This window comes from Melozone crissalis, unplaced genomic scaffold, assembly GCF_028551555.1.
Source record: "Melozone crissalis strain CALT ecotype California unplaced genomic scaffold, PUWL_Pcris_2 ptg000068l_1, whole genome shotgun sequence".
NCBI lineage: Eukaryota > Metazoa > Chordata > Aves > Passeriformes > Passerellidae > Melozone > Melozone crissalis.
In genome coordinates, this window is record NW_026535846.1 from 6,259,942 (window position 1) to 6,280,299 (window position 20,358).

Below are 20,358 nucleotides of genomic sequence, written 5' to 3' on the forward strand. Positions count from 1 at the left end.
TCCTTCTCCCCCTGTTCTGCCTTGCACACTTAAGGCAGTTCAGAAGCTTTACCACTGTCCCATGCAGGCAGTCAAGCTGCTCCCTCCCAGAACTCAGCCAGCTTTTTCCCAAAGTCTAACAAAGCTGCAAAGGAAGGAGCAGATCCCAGGCAAGGCTGTATTAGTGCATTCCTCATTCCAGAGCATTCCCCCCACACCAGCAGTAGATCAGCTCATCCAAACACTGATCACCATGGAGAAAGGTCATCTTTAGTCCCAACCAGTGGAACCAGAAGGTGGCTGCTGGCATAGACAGCACTGTCTGCACTAGGCTGATCCATATGTGCAACCTTGACTATTTCAGAGAGCAGCACACTCCAAGGCCACCCACAGCACTCCTTCAGTTTCTTACAGGCCCTTTGCTGCTGCACTGAAATAAATCCTTAGCTGCACCCCAGTTTAAAAAATCAGTTCTCTGAAGGAGGAATGTAGGGTTGAGATGCTTAAGTAAAATAAGTTGATTCACTCTTGTGGTGGCTAAGGTGACACTCAAAACTCTCCTCAGAAGCCACTGGTGACTACAAGATCGATAAAGTGCTCAGAGAGGCTTGAAAGATTTCCAAGGTTGAAGCAGAGATGGTAAGTCAGAAGATTCTCCCACCAGGCCTCTGGCAGCATGGCAGAGTCCTCTGTGAGATGCATCTTTCCCCAGGAAATGTCACATTCCTTTACTAAACAAGACAAGGAAGAGACAGAAAAAAAGCTTTGGCATTGACAATAACAAAGTCACTGAATGAACATGAAAACCTATTCATTAGGAGCTGCAGGCAAGTCTAGCAAAGGGGGAGAAAAAACCACTGAGCTGTATTGATTTCATGTTGGAAAAAAGAAATTGCAGGATAATGTGTCCTTCTTCCTTGGCACTCTTGGAGGAAAAATCAGAGCAAAGATTACAGATCTAGTACATCAGAGCAAAGAAAAAATGACTGGTGCTGAAACAGCCCTAAGCATATTCTCTCTTCCTCATTTAAATATGAGTCTAACAATAGTTCATTGCATCAACACAGCAAAAAAATTCAAACATACCAGGTTGGTTGTGGTTTTTTTAATCTGCTTTCCTATTCAGATACCTAAGTATAAATTGATTTTTTTTTCTTAGCACTCCCAGCTTTGGACTAAGTCTAGACTACAAATAAAGAAAAAAAAAAAAGGCATTTTAAAGTTTAAGAATACACTTTGCCACTTTATCTACAACTTAACAGAAAGACTGCTTTAAGAAAAGTCTAGGTTTGCAATTTTTCCCTGTTTTGGTAGCAGAAGAAACTGTGTCAGGAACAACACATTAATCTAAGACATCACAACTACAAATTCTTAGGGAAAAACAGGCTATCACTATCCAGTTTCTGAATCTTCCTCCCCAAATGATAAATTATAGTGTGGCAAACAAGTGAAAAGCTTTCTCCCACAATGTTTAGAGCTAGACAGATATGCACAGGAGGAAAATAGTTTGTTTTCAAACCGCAACAGAAAGGAGAAACATGATTATGTTTATGAAAATATGCTTAAAAGAAAACAAGTGTTGCTACTGAAGATACCAAGAAGGGAATATCTAGAAAAACTGATATTTTTTAAGAATGTTTTACAGGAACTAGACTAATTTCAGTCTTCCATTGTCAAAAACGCATTCACTGCTAAACCTTACTCCAAGAAAGCAAAAAACCCCTGCTCTATATATTGAGTAAAGAATCACTGTGCATTTAGTTTCCCCCTCCTCCTCTCTCTGAGAGGCTTCAACTTACCCTTTGTTCATAACTCACAGGCAGAGAAGGAAAAGCAGGGTCATCTCCTTCGATTTCACAGAAGGTGACAGTTTCCTCTGGCCCCTGGGGTTCCTCGGCAGCCCCTGGCACGAAGCCGTACTGGCACTCCTTGTTTGGGCACGGCAGCGGGCGGCGGCTGCGACTGTACGAGCTGGGGAGCAAGAGAGGGGTGAGCAGTCACCACCACCTGCACTTCCACCTGCCTCTGGCTGCTCACTTTGAACCCAGCTCCTTCTGCAGAGCCACCAAGAAACCTGCTTTTTCACACTCTGCTGCAAACAGGCAATTCGTGCCCCAGCATCGTGGTAGAGCAATTTTTGGTGGAAGAGAGAGGTTTGTTGTCACTCACCAGGACAAGTTGTCATAACTCTGACAGCCTCTCTTCCCTGGGCTGGGCTAGAATGCTATCTGAGGGCCAAGCTAGTATCTTGCCTCTCAGCTGCTCACAAGACTGATTTTGCGTCTTTTTATCCTCCCTGGAGTTAGTACAGCGCTCTTTATTTTGGTTGCTGTTTTGAAGAAATATTTGAGACTGTTGGGCCAGCTCAGTAACATGGGACTGGCTGGGAGCAGCCTGTGCTATTAGGGGTTTGTGACAATATTCTGATGCAGTTTAAGCTTTTCTAGAGCTTCCCTTGTTCTCTCTCCAGGTGATATATATATACCCATGTCTACAAAACCCATATACACCCATGTACATACCCATGTCTACAAACCACGTAGATACCCTGAGTTTAAAGGGGAAAAAGTACAACTACCAGAAGTGCCTCTCAGCTGTAGTTTTACCTGGACAGCACAAACTCTCTCCTAACCGGTGTGCAGCAAGAGTGAACAGGAAACAAGTGACCAGCTCATGTTTTTAAAGGTTCCTACCTGGGCATGCCGGAGTCGCGGTGCTGCCTGGGAGGGTTCTGCTGGTGATAGGGTTTGTAGGGTGCCATGGCTGCAGCTCCCTGGGAGCAGTGGATGGGAGGGAAGCGCCCTGAGGGAGCACTGTGCTGCAGCCTGGGGGGCAGCACTGGCTGGCCCCTGCTGTAAGCCACAGCCATGAACACTTCCTTCCCACGGACCTTCTTGAGCATCCTCTTCCGTGTTTTCATATCCATTTCTGCAGTTTCCATGAGACAGAAAAGAGATTTACACCTTAAACCTGAGCTATGGCCACAAATGATAAAGCGAAGAAGAACCCATAGAGAAGAAAGCCAGTGGCACGTTCCAGAAAAAGTGCATTGTAAATATGGGCACTACAGACATTTCTTTAAAAGAATCAAGCAGGAATTCATGATACAAGCATCTGACACGGGAACACCTTCCCAGCTTCAGCTAATCCAACCAGTACTCAGTGTTAAAACCTCTCTATGCAGGCTGCATTTATTCATAAAAGTAAAAAACCTCACCACTCCTCCTCCAAATTAAATTGAACCCATATTTAAGTGGATCCCTGCTCCATCCATCCATCTCTGCTCATGCCAGGTCAGACAAGCTCTCTGGTTCACTGACATGTCTTTCTAGATGGTTCCCAAGTGGCAAATTTGTTCTGGGCAATTTTGAGCAATACCAAATTTGCTCTGTATTTCAATACATTTGCTCTATTGAAAAGTTAAATTCATCCCTGTCTGAAAGACAGCTTTTTATAAAACCCCTACAGTGGCCAAGTTTTACATCACAGGGTGAATTGAGTCCATTCCAACATCCAAAGCCTGCTACAGTTACAGCTCCCATGAGCAACTCTCCTACTTCCCCAGGGAAGAAATGTTTCTGGAAGCATTGTACAAACCTATTCCTGAGAAGTGTCCACCAGTTACTTTCTGATAAGCTCCTCTTCTGTTGTGAGCCATATTCCAAGCAAGGACAGGAGCCACTTGTGACACTGGCTTCAAGTTCGCCAAAGGAACTGTGTGCCTGCAGGAAGGACACCCATGTTAGCAGTACCAGAGGGTACTCTTATGTATTGTACTCTGCACAGTAACAAACTGAAGCAACACCAAGACAGAGGAAATAGCTTGTGAAAATAAATAATCTGTTTCTCTGGCACCAAGCACACATTACTGCTACTTGTTTAATAAGAAAAGACAAGCTAGGCTTTAGGTTAAACACTATTTTAGCTTAATCACTATTATTTCCTGGGTCAAGTCTCTCTCCCCAGCCTGCATCTGTGTGCCTCCAGAGGTACACCTAAAAGCAGGGTACAACACAGAATTTTTGCAGGATGTTGTCAATCCCAGCTTTGGAGGAGGGCGAATGATTGAACAGCAAGGAGGAGAAAGTGATTAGATTCACCAGAAGTGCCAATTATTCTGTTGCTTGGGTACAGCATAAAAACTCCAGAGAAACCCAACAGAGGAGGGCAATTTGCTCTCTGTGAATTAAGCCCAAGCTGTAAAGATCACTTTTATATTCCAGTGAAGGAAAAGCAGCAAGGTTTCACATAAAGCATTACAATAATGACTTTGGTCATCAGAAAAAAAATAAAGCCCTCAACCAGAAGGAGTTTAAACTCAAAGTCATCACTGCTTACTTTTCTGCCAGCTCCTCAACAAACACAGTCAAAGTGTTGCTATCCTGTCCCACTTCCTGGATGTGAGCATTGTAATACTTCTCTCCTGGTTCCAGACGCACCTGGAGAGAGAACAAGTAAAGCTCTAAAAAACTTAAACTGCATCAGAATATTGTCCACAAACCCCTAATAGCAAAGGCTGCTCCCAGCCAGTCCCATGTTACTGAGCTGGCCCAACAGTCTCAAATATTTCTTCAAAACAGCAACCAAAATAAAGAGCAGTGTACTGACTTCAGGGAGGATAAAAAGACAAAATCAGTCTTGTGAGCAACTGAGAGGCAAGATACCAGCTCCTTAACTTATTTTTATCCCCTGAGCCCAGCAGATAAGTGCCAAGGAAGACTGCTGCTTAAGAACTTGAGGAGAACAGAAGATAAAGTAAGAAAACGAAAGCTCAGCTCAGTAAGAAACAAATCACTGAGTGAATAATTAGCACTACTTTAAAGATTGATTAAAAAATGTGCCCTCACTACATATGACATTAGAATACAAAGATAACAGACCTTTCTTTCAGCATCTCCTGTCCAGATCTACTCCTCCCTTTTTAGCTCTTCCCTTTTTATTTCATAAAAATATTTTGCTACTTCACTTTTGAGAAATGTAAGACTATCCAGAATTGTTGCTTAGCCCAAGTGAAAAATCCAAGGACAACTACATCAAAAGCACCCCCTGTGCTTTTGAGCTCTGCCTGGAACTTCCACACTCAGAGAATGTGGATGATTGGTTTACATTGAATCCCCAAACTGCTTTTCTATCAGACTACCAAGTTTAAAGGTAGATTTCAGAAAGAAATTTCATTTAAAAGAACACCTACAGGGAAGAGAATTAGAAAAGCATTAGAGAATTCTATGAAGTCAAATGACTTCATTGTTTATCATAGTCCATTTAAAGTAGTTTTAACAGCTGATCATAAGTGAGTCTCCTTCAAGTACTGACCTGACACTTATCTCCTAAGTAGTACTGTCTCCCAGCAAACACCATGTAGTCAGTTTTTTGAAGCTCTAGAAAGAAATGAATAAATAAATGGGGGGAAAAAAGCCTTTCAGCTACTGTTCTTTCTTCACATATCCTAAAATACTTCATGACAGCAGCCAACTACAATCTATAGGCCAATTGAGTTAAATACTTCCTGTGCATACCTGAATATTCCCCATAGTAACAGTGGAGTAACTCTAGGTGTTCTTACAATAGACCATAACCAGGCTAAGTCACATGAGACCAGCAACAGCCAGATAATGCAGCAAGCAGCACTGCTACAACACTGCAGCTTCTGTGGTGGCACAGAGCTAATCCTGCATTTAATATAAACCCTGGAATTAAAAATGTTGGACATCTCTGATCTTGCCAGAGTCCCAGTGGCACTTGGCAAACATGAAATGTCATCCAGGAAAAGCTAACATTGCCTAAAGTCTCCTTGCTGTTAGATTTCAGCTTTTTTTACCTCTGTTCCTTGCCTGGCTTTTCTGCACGTCAGTATTCTACACAGATAATTGGTTACCACACTCTGTTCCAAGAATTTTAATGATCTTCATTACTGATTACTCCATGGTGAAATGCTGGAGTTCTTCAGCATGCAAAGCACTTTGGGTCAGACATCAAGCATCACTTAAAAACTTATCTTTCTTGGTAACTTCTTGCTTTACAGATCAGCCACAGTGAATGCCAAAAAGCAGCCAACCTTTCCCAAGCCACAAGAACCACAAAATCTCCGCAGAATGTTCAAGCCCAGGAGGGCTAGGAGGCAGGAGAAAAACTCATCTGACAGATCTCAATGCTATATTTGAGATATTCATTATTATACAATTCTGAGGCCAAAATCGTGCTCTAAAAAGAAGTCTCTGCACACATGCTCTAACAAAAAACTCTCACATTTGAATGCTTTCCAATACAACAGAATGGCAACAGAGTTCTGTGCTCTGCTTTGAATCCTCCTATTTCCTGTGTACAGTCAATGAGTAGCAGAGATCAGATTTTTAGCAACCTTGTACCATTATACAGTATCAAAAGCTGGGTATTTTGTACTTTGAATGGCAGACAGGACACCAAGAACATGTCCTACCTACAGCTATCTGCTGAGTTCACCTATGTCCTTCACATTTCAGCTGTGCAGAATCAGGTGAAAGGACTCAAGATTCATAAATTTAATGCTAACCCTACTACAGGAAGAGCTTTTTGACTTTTCCCTTTCCCAAAGATACCTTTTCTACTGTCCAGCCAAACATCAAACTCCACATTTCGATAGATGGTAGAGTCCAGTGCCTTTAGTACTTTATAAGGAACAGGCATCTTTGGAGGATTTTCTGGAGGCTAAAAACAGAATTGGAATGGAGCATTAACAAGTGCATTTCATGTGTTCAGCACAGTCTCTATTCTGCCAGCATCTGTGCACCATTTAAAAAAGTACAGATGCTATTTTCCAAAATTTTCACTTCCACTGTATTTCCGTAAAAACTAAAACTCAAAGAGTATGAAAACAGATTCAGGCACTCAGGTGCTGAGCAAACTGACTGTGGAAAGCAGAACATGCTCAAGAGTAACACTTGGCATTGTTCTGTACTCAAAATGAATCAAAGAAAGCTAACCAGATCAATGATGCCACAGCTTCAAAAGTAAGTGAGCATTTCAGTTATTACATCTGAAAACTCTGCACAATTTCCAGAAGTATTCTGAAGTAATTTATACTATGGTCAAGACAAAAGTGAACTAATTTAAACCATATTCTGGGAAAAACAAACAAATCAGGAAACATCTGCTAAGCTCCATCTTTTGGGGGAAATAAAAATCAGCTAGAGAAGGACTAGAGAATTTCAGAAAGTAAAAGAGCCATTTCCAGTTAAAGAGAATCTCAAGGGCAAAACCAAAAGACAACTAGATGGAAGAAATAAGCCAGCCACTAACCAAAAATACATTTTTAAAAAGTGGTAAAGAGGATTTAGCCCTAACAAGGGTAACATCATACAACAGGAAAAAAAACCCCAAAAGCAAACCAGAAGGATTTTTCCTGAACTGCCAAACCTTTTGTTCTTCAATGCCTTGTTTGAACTTGGTTTCCTGTGGATTGTCAGCATCATTGCCTTCCCAGTCGTCCAGTCTAAAGAATTGAAAATAAGATTACAAAAGCTACAACACACGATTTCCAGCCAGGATTAATATCACCAACTGTTCAGACAACCTGAAAAAGCACCATGGTGCCATCAAGTGGCACGTTTTGCCTTAAACACCAGCAAGGTGCAATGCAGTGCAGGACCAGCCTTTTCCAAGCTTTAAGAACTTGACCTTTGCTTGTTCCAATACCCATCCCTACTGAGGGCTTGCATTAGGAAAGGATGGAGGTGATCCCACTGACTGAATTCTTGCACTGTCAAGGACAAAAAGACACTCTGTGCCAGGTACCATCAAATCAATGCTGTCTGCAAGCATTCAGAGGCAGCTCTCAAGCCTTTCAGAGCTATAGAGGCTTAGAAGAATAAGTCTCTCATTACAAAAATAATTTAAAAAGCTCTAATGAATAAGGAGCAATTTTACTTACAAACAAGCTATCATTTTACAGAGTAACACACAACTATAGAACAGCCTGCAGCAGAGGACACTCAATTATGTGGCAATTCCCAACTCCAAGAAAAGCACACTCTCTTCAATGATATACCTGAGCTTTGTGTTTGTGTCATAACATAGGAAAAGAAGAGTTAATACTCCATAAAAATTCATAGAAACTTGGAAAAGTTGTCTTCTGCAAGGTTTTTAAGGTTTTTTTTTTTTGCTTTCCTCTTACCAGATCCCCTTCCCAACATACTACCTCTTTTCTGATGGATTTCGGGGCACTTTTTCATGGAGACAACCAAAGTTTGCATCCTCACTTCCTACAGGAGCACTGTTTCTGTTCTTCTTGGATCCACTTCGAAACACCTCAACTGCAGACCTTAATTCTTCCTCATCCATGCCAAACACATCTTTGTAGAGGATCTCATATAATACAGCTGAACAAACCAACACAAAGCTCAACAATATGAGATCCATAAGAACTCCTGCAGTTTAAGGCAGGCAGATCTTCAGATATTATCTACTGTTAAAGGGCTGTACTGACATCAAATGCAGTTAAGGACAGGATCATAAAGTAACTTAGTTGGGAATAAGGGACCTCTGAAAGTCATTTAGTTCAAAAACTCACTTCACAGGTTAAAAAAAAATGAGTCTATGCATAAAAATATACCAGAAGTGAGCTTCCATCTCTCTTCTCCCCACCCCTGAAAACTGAAACTGCCTCTAAACATATGAAAGCACACAATTCTCTTTCACAGAAAAATGATTTCAAGTTTACCCTGGCAAATGGCAGCATTTTCCTGAAATTGTTTTGTATACACAGAGTCATAATGGCCGTTACCGGAACAACACAGTAAAATCTGGGAAAATTAAAAAAACAAAGTTTTAAGGCTGGAATGATGTAATCCCATCAATTATGATGAATTCAGTAAATTCTGATATCCTATTATTCTACAGTTGACACCAACTCACCAAGAGAACAGTAAATATTCTCAATATAAACATGAAAAAGCTGAGCTTTTTTTGAGCTGTACCATCAGCTCAAAATTGAAATTTAGGTAAAGTCTCTATGTAACTTTGTATCGTACAAAGAAAAAAACCCATCTGTACATCCTGCTGTATTGAACATGAAATAGGAATTTGTTTCCAACACCACCAATTGCTCAGGAGGTAAAATAAATACAACCCATTGCATGCAGCACCCTGAGACACACTATCCCAAGTGTCAAAGGCACATTTCATCCTTCTCTGCTTGCAAGATTAGAAGAGCATTTACTTCTCTAGTCCTTAAAATCTTGCTTTTTAGAAGCAGAAGAGATGCTTTCTGCATCACAGGCATTGACACATCATGTAAACATGTGCCACCAAACTTCTTGGCACACAACCACAGCCAACTGCAACGGGCAGGAGCCCTGAGGCAGCTGTCAGCACACTGCCAGCGAGGATGCTGCCCAGAAAACCAGCTCCCAGAAGGAGCCCAGATGCCAGGACTCTTCATTCTGGGTGCTCTGTGGATTCTGCCAACACAAGCTCTCCTCTTGTGGTGAGGAGGAGCAACACCAGAAGGAGCTGCTGCCCAAACTCAACAGTGTAATGCCAGACAGCTGCCAACACTTAATGAGACTTCTGGTGGGAAAGCCTTGAGCACTTAGACCATGCTGTTTGATTTTTAAACTCAGGTCATTTTGGAATTAAATTAAGCTACACAGGAAACTGTGTAGATGAAGAAAGAAGCACATGTAATGAAGACAGCAGCGCTCATCAACAGATCAGTAACAGCTGCAGCAGCACAGGTTCAGAGCAGACTGACCACCTTTGCAAATCTAGCAGCCCACACTGAAATCCATGCCACAGCAGCTTCACTGGCATCATGCCTGAGGTAGCCACATAACTGTGCAACCCACATCTACACAGCTCCAGAGGGGTCAGATGCAAGGTAATACACAGTATTTGTCTTTATGCTCCTTCCTTTTGCCCCTATCAGCAGTTCTGATGTAGATAAGCTGCCCCAATAACTCTCATTCTGAACTGGGATCAGTTTGTAGATCACAAAAATCAATCAATTTATTACAATCATCCCTTCCCATTAACTTCCCCTTCTCAGGGAAAAAATTAGACAACCCATCCAGCTTCAGGGAAAGTAAAGAAACAGACTGGCAGGGGAACAGCAGGAGATTTCCCTCAATTTTACTGACCTTGTCTTCAAAGCCATTGTCTGTAGCACGTGTGGGTGCCTTCCCGGGGTACCGGTACACTATGAAGTCTCGCCTAGGTAGGCAGAGGGAAAACAAGACTTGCAAGAGCACACTCTCAGTAAACCGTCTTATAAGGAAGTTTCCAGGGAGCAGTTTAGAGCTGTTGGTTTACAGAAAAACCAAGCAAAGCACTTTCCCTGATAAATGAATGCTACCATAAAGGAATAGCCATATGAGCAAACCTATCTTGAGGGGGAAACAAAAATTATCTGTGAAAGGCCATGATGCTTACTCACAGATTAAGTCAAGTACTTACACTTACAGAAGGGTGTTCTAGTCAGTCTAAGTGATTTAGGCATCCTGCAAAAGGACTAGAACCTCAGTGCAGGGAGCTAGTAATTCCTGCTTTACTGTTCTAACTAATCAGTAAGAACAGGAACAGTAATTATTCTTACTATTCAGTAAGAACAGTAATTCCTGCTTTACTGTTCTTACTAGTCACTTAATTCCTGTTCTTACTATTCAGTCTAAGTGATTTAGGCACCCTGCAAAAGGACTAGAACCTCAGTGCAGGGAGCTAGTGATTCCTGCCAAACTTAAGTTGCTCCTTTAGTACTGGGACAGAGTGAGCCTGCAAAAGGAGGCTTTTATCTCCCACCACTAGAGAGCCAGACTGCTTTTTACAATTGGCATCATTTAATTAGCTTAATTCAGCAAGACGGCAGCACCTGAACAGTTCTGTGTTACCTCTGAAATAAACAGCAGTGTTTACACACCAGGTAGGGCAGGTACTCCTCACTGCTGGAGCTTTCAAGAACACCTACACGAGTTTTAGCCATGCTTGTAACTATCACACAGTGTTTGCACTGCACACAGCTCCTCAGTTCTGCCCATTTTCCAGTCTTCAGCCACTAAAAGCAAACACCTGACATTCAAGTTTAATATCAGCAAAATGATAGCAAACAAGCATCTCTGCAAACTGACCCTGCCCTCAACCCCCATTGGAACAGGGGCTGTGATGGCACCATTTACATGTCAGTTAAGTTTTATAGGGAAGCATTTTTCATCCTGTTTCATGCCTTCACCTTTCCGTGGCAAACACACAAAGTTTTGGAGCCAGATCCCCCACACCAAAGGGCAAAACAAAGTAAACCTTAAGAAAGGGGTACGTACTTGTACATCATTGATAAGGCACTTATTTCCAGCTGGCCAGCACTTTCCTAGGCAATATGATGAGATTTTGTGAGATAGCAGAAGAATCTAAACATCAACAACTATATTCTACATTTCTGTAGTATTAGAATTCTGTACTATTAAAACATCTGTTCAAAATCATCAGTTTGTTAAAGCAATAATGCACTGAAAGTTGAGATATAAGGATTTGAGGGAGAGTGAGGTAAAAGGAGTCTGCTACATGGGGTGGCCACAATTACCAAAATTTTTAAGACTGAGCTGCTCCAACACATCACTTTAGATATTTTTTTTTAAAAACCCACATTTGTTTCAGAAACTGCTGCACTCACCAAGGTTACTGGTTAAAGACTAAAGAAATAGAAGTCTGAACAGTAAAGGAAGAAGCAGGGAATTGTAAAGCCTGACAGATATTTCATTTAAGATATACACCACATATTTATTTTTTTTTCTTCTTAAAGAGTTACAGTTAGGAATAAGCTTTTAACGGTCCAGCCTGCAGAGACTGGACTGCTCCTTTGCACCCATGCAAATTCCCTACTAAAACTGGTATTGTTTATACATGTACACTTTATTCACATTTATCAGTACAAACCCTTAGTATTACTTATGTAATTGATTCCCCAAGATCTGGGTCTATCTAAAAAAAACCCTCAAACTCAAATAACCACATTTCAAATAACTAGCTAAACACCTTCCTCTTCTAGTCTCTTAAAATTTAAATCTCTTAATAAGTCCCAAATCAGGCTTACCTTTGGATCTCCTAGTCGTTCTAGATATTTCTCAAATGAGCCTTCCACATACTTCAAAAAAACAAAGAAGAAAACAGATATAAAAATTTAAGCAGTTAGAAAGCAAAGTTAAAATTAAACCTAGACACTACTTAATAGCTACCAGCTGTTGATTTGGAGGGGGCAAGGCACATAGAACATAGGAATGATCTGAGGTATCAATGTGAGAATACCAAGAGATTCTAAAAAAATATTAAGGATATGAGTCCAAGGAGCATTCAAGTTCCTCCTAGATTAAATGAAGTACTTCAATGTGATTAGAGGGAAAACAATAAAAAACCCCAAAACACCTCAAAACCCTCCAACACCACAATGCATACACACAAACTGCCACGGACAAAACCAACTAAAAACCATATCTCAAAACTCCATGACTTTATGTAATTATTCCAGAATTTCCCACCATCTTTTGATATGAATTTCTTGCTCCAGAAACCTATGCATTTCCCACCCACTACATTCTGCAATGGTCACTCCACAGACAATATACTACACAAATAACTTGCCCCATTCACTACTAAGTGGTTTCAGAAACTTCAGAACCAAAGGCAAGTAAAACTTGTGTAACTGCAACTCAACATAAGGAAGCAGTTACTCCGTCATTTCCCCTGTCTTTCAAGCATTAAGTGCGCCAAACCATCGTGTTCTCGGTGCTAAACCACTGACCCCCTCCCACAGCACTTCCCAACCGCACGCACCCAGCTCAGACACAGAACTCAGGGTACTTACGGACTCAAACCTCGACTGGTGCTGCCTCATATACGAGACGCAAGTTTTCCTAACTTCTGCGTGATGAATTTGAGATGAAAACAGCTGGGGAAATAACGGTAACAAAGAGATAACGTCAATAGTTTAACTCACGCCTCGCGTTAGGCATGAATCCTCCAGCCTAACGCCACCACAACAGGAGGCGGTGCAGAGGCTGGGGACACCTGGGGACACCTGAAGCTGAAGGGAGCCCAAGAGCCCGGAGCCGCTCGCACCCATCCCCACACACGTTCCCAGCCATCCCTGTGCCACCTCCTCGCTCTGGGCTCACGGCCGAGTCTCCAGGAGCGCTCTGGGGGCACTCCCGGCCCGCCCCGGGCCTGAGGCGCCCCGGCTGCCCCCAGCCCGGCCGGCTGCGCACCTGCTCGGAGACGGCTCGGAAGAGGCAGGAAGCGTCCTTGGCCGTCATCTTGCGGTACAGCCCCAGACTGCCCAGGTACTCGTCCATGGCCACCTCGCTGAAGGACTTCTGCCCGAAGTACTTCTTGGAGCCTTTGTGCATCTTCCCGGCCGGGGCGGCTGAGGCGGGCGCGGAGACGCGGGCGAGGCGCGAGGCGCCGGGCGCGCGGCCGCCGCTAATAAGGCGCCGCTAATGAGGCACCGCGCCCACCTGCGGGACGGACAGCCCGGCCCGGCCCCTCGGATCCCGCTGGGGTTATTTTAGGTTGGTTTAGGGCAGTTTTTAGAGCGCCTGGTGACCGGCATGGGTGCGCATCCCAAGCCCGTGGGAAGCGGCTCCTCCCGTACTTGCCTTGGCTGAGCTCAACTTCATGGCTCGGCTGCGGGGAACCAGCGCGGATATCGCCCCGGTGGTTATCCAGGATTCCTCTGCTCTCCCGGGCTGGAGGCGAGTTGCTAGCAGTGGGTTTGAAATAACTCCGTAGAAATCGTTAAGAGAGTGAAGAATCTTAGTGGGTCCTAATCAAATACCTGGGGCAAACTTTGGGGGATTGGCAAAACTGAGCCTTGCGCAACCTAGCAGCCTGATTTATTCCACCTGTGGCCCTTTGTGCTTGATTTGAATGCTTCTATGTACATTTAACTTCCTCATGAAAATGGTACTTAGACATCCAATGGGCCAATTCAGGAGTTTCATTTTCTTGTTTTAAACAACAAAAGCAACCGCCCCCCCCCCCCCCCCCAATAATGTCTTTGTGGGAAGGGCAATTAGCACCAATTATGCACTTCTAAAGTTCTAGAGCATTAGAAACCTAAGAACCTGCGTGGAGATTTTAAAGCGCAACCCCCCTTTGGTTTTCAAAATATTTACTTGAAGAAATCGATGTAACACATCATTGCCAAATTCGATACTCTAAACGGGAAGCCCTGATCAGCATCAAAGAATCCCAGAAAGGCTTGGGTTTGCAGGGACCCTAAAGTTCATCTGGTTTCAACACTCCTACCATGGGCAGGGCACCTTCTAATATACCAGGCTGCTCCAAGCCCTGTCCAGCCTGGCCTTGGACACTTCCAGGGATCCAGGGCTGCTCTGGGAACCTGTGCCAGGGCCTGCCCACCCTCCCAGGGGAGAATTTCTTCCCTACATATAATGTAAATAGGAAACACTGGGTTATGATGGGGTAACACCATGCAAAAGGAGCCATTGCATTGCCAAGCCCATTCCTGTCCTGTGTTTTGTGGGTAAATCACCCAAACAAAGGGCAGCAGTTTGGCAGCTTGTAACTTTTTTCACCTGGATGCACCACATGCCTTTTTCCCTTTTGAGCCTTAAATAGCTCACTTTTAAGCTCTCTTTTCAGTCATTCTGTAAACACATGAACCAAGAGCTGAAGGCATCTGCAGGACATCACAGGAACATCAACAAGGACAATTTATTTCCACCTGTACTTGGCAAAAAAGGTCAAGAGACCACAAGGCATATGCCATGCCTGTAAAGAAGTAGTTTCGCTTGTCCTCACCCGTGGAATTACCATCTCAGTGCAGCTTTTGTGATAGAAATATGTCTGTCCATGCCACTAGACAGTGCATACTCCCTCATTGTTGGCATTGTACTCTTTTATGCATAAAGCTGAATGAGTTTGATGCCAAATTGGAAGGCATTTAATATCAGTTAATATTAAATGATATTTTCTTTGAGTGTTTGGCCCAGTTGCAGACCTTAAGAGGAGATGAGACATTTTATTCCAACTTTTGTATTTCTCTTTTTTGTTTATTGTAACCCAAAAACTTTATCCAAGAATGAAGCAAACTTTTCTGGCTGTCCAGGAGGAAAAGGTTTCAAAGCTGACAAGTCCATCGACTGCAGTGTCTCCACAAGAGTGCTGTAAAAAACAGACCAAAGGCAAAAATTAAAGAAGAAACAGCCATCCCACAGGAAATGTTTTTATACAGTTTTCTTTCCATGCATCCATACATGATTCTTTAGCATGGAAATATTAAATAAGGGTATGTATGGAAAGGAAGAAAATGCCCAGAGCAGCAGGCCCCAGCCAGCACTGGCTCGTAGGCAGCATTGCTGAGAACACACTTCCATCAGCTTTCTGAGACAAACTCAACTTTGAAACTTTTTAATCTTCTGTGGTTGCAATGCTGGGAGACTGAACAAGATCTGAGGCTCTGCTCCATAAACCATAAGAGGAAATCCATCCTATTTGAACACATGGCAGAGTTCTCCCCTGATCACAGAGCCAGAAAGAACAGCTACATCAATCTGTTACTTGCTATTATCAGGCTGCAAATAAAGCTCAAATGCTTGGCACTGCCCAACACAAAGAAATAAAAATTCCAAAGCTGACAGAAGTACCAAGATAATGAGTTTAAGAAACTTGCTCAATTTAAATGAATGCCAGGCCTGGTCTGTTCAGAAAGCTCTTCTGAAACATATGAAACTCTGCTTGTAGAGCAAAGGAACAAGATGCAGACTAAGTAATGGGAGTTACATTTTTTCTGCCTTCAGTTTAAAAGTAATCTTTTATTTTTAGAGTGGAGTTAATCACAAGTAAAGAGAAAACAGTAAGATACAGTCAAAACCAGGAGAATAAATAAACCCAACAGGAGTCAGGATGAACTCTAAAAAAAGGAGCTAGGGGTTTTGGTGATGGTGGGATTTTTTCATGCATTGTTTGTTTGTGGGGTGGGTTTTTCTCCTGAGGTGACAGGCAGTAGATCTGTGAATTTCCTTGTCAGAGAGTATGGTGGATTCAGGAAGTTTGGTTAAAAGAGCAGCCTGAATGAGGACTTGAAGACAAGGGTACTTAAAGTTACTAACCAGAAAATATCTTATTTAATAATCCCCTGAATCCAAGTGTTTTTCTTTTTTTAATCTAAGTACATGTTACCTCAAATGGAAAAAAATTATTATAAGAGGTTGTGGTAAAAAGGCTTGGTAAGTGTGGTAAATTTCTACCTAGTGTTAGTGTGTTAATTCTGGAAAATGTAATATCCAGATGGAGATGACAGAGAAGGATGTAAATTTCCTTGCTGCATTCTCAGCTGTGCAGTCACATGGATTGAATGCTCTTGCCCAGCAGGAACAGCCCCAGCAGCTCCATACCTGCAGTTACAGTACAGGACACAGCCATCTCTGTGCAGCTGTTTGGCCAGCTCAAGCTGATGGTTGTTCATCAGCTTGTCATTTATTACTACTATTAGTGGTTTTCCTTTCTCTAGAGTCTCCAGGCAGCTACCAGCACCTATGAGAGAAACAGATAACATGGTGAGAGATCAAACAATCCCCTACTTGCTGCTGAAACAGGGGAGCCTCTAGAACAACCCAACTCTATTGTGGACCTCAGCACTCCCAGCCAGCCCACCCTAGGCCGGGGAGACTTCATCCACGGAGCTCCCGCAGCCCCAGGAGCAGCCGGGCTGTACCTGCGTGGCTGATGACCAGGTCAGCGCTCTGCAGGTCCTCAGCCAGCGAGTCCTTGAACCGGAACGCTTCCACCGCCACGGCCGGGCTGCTGCTGGGCTGCGGCTGCGGCAGCGAGCCCCGGCCCACCTGCAGCACCAGCCTCTGGTAGCCGCGGCTCTGCAGCGCCTGCGGGCACGGCACGGGTGAATGGAGACGATAACGGGGATGGGGAGGATGGTGGGGAATGGTGGGGAGATGGAGAAGAAGAGGGAGATGACGGGGGTGGAATGAAGGGGATGGAATACAGAGGGTGTGTGAGGGGTATGCCCAGCTCCCGACGGCTCCGGCCTCGGTATCGCCGCCCCCTCCCCGTCCCACCCCGCTCCACAGGTCGTCCCCCCGCTTCCTCCGCCAACACTTCACGCTTCTCCCCCGGGAACCCCCGAACGGCCCCGGCGCCCTCAGGCACCCCGGGACGCTGCAGGGAGGGCGGGGCAGCCCGCGGCGCGCAGGCGCCAGTCCCGGGAGGGCAGGCCCGGCCTGGCCCGGTGCCGGTGTCGCTGTCGGTGTCTCGGTCGGCTGACCTGCAGCGCGGGCGGGGAGCGGGCCGTGGCGATCAGCTCATCGAAGCTGGTGGTGCCCACGGTGACGAACACGGACTTCATGGCCGCCGGGACGGGCCGGGCCGGGCCGGCTGCGGGGCCGCCAGGGGGCGCCGCGCGCCCGCGCACAGCTCCCGAAATGGCGGCCGGGCTGAGGGGAGGGACGGGGCGGGCGGGAACGCCTCCTTCCCTCACGGGCCCGGCCCTCCCTGTCCCTCCCTGTCCCTCCCTGTCCTCTACCGTGGCTTCCCTTCATGGGTTTTTCCCCGTCCGCCCGTTTCAGCGGGGCTGGTGCCAATGCGCCGTGGAATTCTCCCTCCCGGTGCCACTCCAGCAGCGATGGTGGCCGCTCTAACGAGCACACTGTCCGGCAGCATTTAGAGGTTGTTTCAGGCTTTTAGATTTTAAAGGAGAAGAGGTAAAAAATAAATTTGAAAAAGAGATTTTGGCCTCCACGTGTTATTTCAGCATTGGGGACGCACATAACAGCCTGGGTGGGTGTGTTCAGAAGTGCCATTGCCAGAGTAGGGCCACAGCCACCTTCCCTGTACAGACTGACACCGGTCCAAGCCTCCCACAACATTTATTGAGGGAGTAACACTTTAACTTCTACTCCAAAATCATAAATATTAAATGTACTAACACAGTTATGAATATTAGATGTGTTAAATGTGTTCATTGAAGAGTAAGAATGACCCCTGAACAGTTGCACAAACTGAGCTGGCAGTTTTGTTTCTTATTAGTAAGTGCAACACAATGCATAATTTGCTACAAAGATAAACCAAAGTTAGACATCTAAATCTATTTATTCCCTGAATTAAAGTCAACAGATGAGGTCACAACTGTATACATAGTTGTGTATACATGGTGTTGGAAGAGGGATGCAGCTTCTTGTGGAAACCTCTGATTGCCATGTTAATGCCTTGTTCACAATGCTCATTAGCCCCCTGTTGTTTTCATTTAGCATAATGAGCCACACTGAAATGTACTTATTTTTTGATTAAAGCAAGTAGTGCTGACAGCAGACACTGTCTGGGAGAAAAATGTTGTAGAACAAAGCATTATTGGTGTCCTGAGTGAACAGGGACAAGTGGCTCTGCCCAGCCTCATCCAGTTCTTGCTGTTGTCTCTCAGGAAAAGGAATTTGGGAGCTGAGGGTGGCCACAACACCAGCCAGGTAAAGACCTCACTGACGGGATATTGTCCAGTGACCATCCAGCAGGGACATGGACACAATGTCAGCCCAGGAAACCCAAACAGCACTTCAGGAACAGAATTAGCAGCAAAGACACCCATGAGTCACCTCTGTCATCCCAGCAGGAGAAGGACATGGTTAGGTAGGTTCAGAGGAGGGCCACAAAGAGGCTCAGGGGCTGGAACATCTCTGCTGGGAAGCCAGGCTGGGAGAGCTCAGTGTTCAGCCTGGAGAAGAGAAGGCTCCAGGGAGACCTTGGAATCCCTTCCAGTGCTTAAAGCGGCTCCAAGAGAAAGCTGGAGAGGGACTTTGGACAAGGACCTGGAGTGACAGGACACAGAGGAATGGCTTTAAACTGGAAAAGGGCAGATTTAGACTGGATATTGAGAATTAATTCTTCCCTGTGAGGGTGCTGAGGCCCTGGCACAGGGTGCCCAGAGCAGCTGTGGCTGCCCCTGGATCCCTGGAAGCATCCAAGGCCAGGCTGGATGGGGCTTGGAGAAAGAAGGTGTCCCTGCCCATGGCAGAGAGTCAAAACTGGATGAACTTAAGGTCCCTGCAAACCCAAACCATTCTATGGTTCTATTTAAACCCCAAGGTTAAATAAAGTCCGTGTCCAAGAGTGTGAGTGGAAGCCCCAGCTGAGACTGGTCACACAATTAGTGCAGTCAGGGCCCTGACAGCTGTGGGAGAAGAAGGTGGATTGCGGATGAAAAGGAAAATGCTAAATTTTTCAGGTATTGGAGATGAAGTTCAGCACCTGGTAAAGAACAGGATAATTAAATGTTAGGGGGTTTGGTTGTTTTTTTCCCTGTGTGTCACTAGAAGTTAGTGTCCTCTGCAGCTAGCACTTCCAGCTTCATGCTGTATAGGGGTTAGAAGAAAAAATATTCACATGTAAAATTGCAGTGACTAAAATTTGAATTTTCACTGGAGGATACATTCTACTTGCACATTGAATCAGGCTTGTTAGGGTGATTTTAAATGGAAGAGAAAAGGGAAAACCATCCATTAAGGGATTCAATTTCATGCTAATTTGTACCTGCTGTTTTAATTAGAAGTTGTGTAGGGCATAAGTAGAATTTTGCCCATGAGTGCTTATGCTGAGGTCTGTGAGAACTACAGATCACTCTCAAAATGAGGTACTTGGAGCTGAGCCTGTGCAGTTTTGAGGCAGGTAGAGGTCATGTAATCCAGGCTTGGTGCTCTGTATTGTTTCATTGCTGCCTCTGTGATAAACCACAGAGTGGTCACAGAACTGACCTGCCAGTGACTTGTTTGCAGTTAGATCAGCTCACTGGGCTGCACAAGCAGCACTGCCAGCACAGGGAGGTGGCAGAGCTGTGGTATATTGGATTTAGTCTGTTTTAGACACTGGGGGATTGCACCTGCATTCACCCTTTTGTTGCCAAAGCTGCAGGCACATTCTCTGAGCCCTGTGGCTCAGGCAGCTGAGTGCCCATAGCTTTGGGGCAAACCTTGTGTGAACCTAGCCCTGCTTGAGCTGGCCAGTCTCTCTTTGCAGTGCCAATTGTCTCTCTCCAGTCTATATGTGTGTGGTATTATCAGGACAGTCCAGAACTAGGGGCTCAATCTGACATAACATGGCCCTGGGCCCCAGGGAGGGGCTAGGATAGGGCTGAAATGGAAAATAGATTCTCGTGAGAGCTTGCTCCCATCTGTGCTTTATAGGGCATAATTTATCTTCTCATATTTTCTTCCTGTGACAACATCTGGGCAAGAAAGTGAAGATGTCATGAGAGCAAGCTGTTTTTTTGTTGAGGGAGGAATGACAAATCCCTCCCCTCTTCTCCTGAGCTGGTGTTTGAAATGTTTCTGGATGGCTCAGTTCTGAGCACTGTCGCTTTGTATTCAGTTCAGCTTGCCACAATTTGCCCAGAAAGCT

At 44.6% G+C, this 20,358-nt stretch overlaps 1 protein-coding gene across 1 annotated transcript; it reads right to left on the reverse strand.

Annotated features, from left to right (window-relative positions):
- Nucleotides 1–14,686: 14,686 nt before the first annotated feature.
- ALG13 (ALG13 UDP-N-acetylglucosaminyltransferase subunit) lies at nucleotides 14,687–17,388 on the reverse strand. The gene is made up of 4 exons (XM_054289695.1): nucleotides 17,240–17,388; nucleotides 16,676–16,841; nucleotides 16,356–16,494; nucleotides 14,687–15,123 (listed from the first exon to the last, which is right to left on the reverse strand). The coding sequence occupies exons 1-4, from the start codon at nucleotides 17,318–17,320 to the stop codon at nucleotides 15,012–15,014; spliced, it is 498 nt and encodes a 165-aa protein (XP_054145670.1). The 5' UTR covers nucleotides 17,321–17,388; the 3' UTR covers nucleotides 14,687–15,011.
- Nucleotides 17,389–20,358: the final 2,970 nt, after the last annotated feature.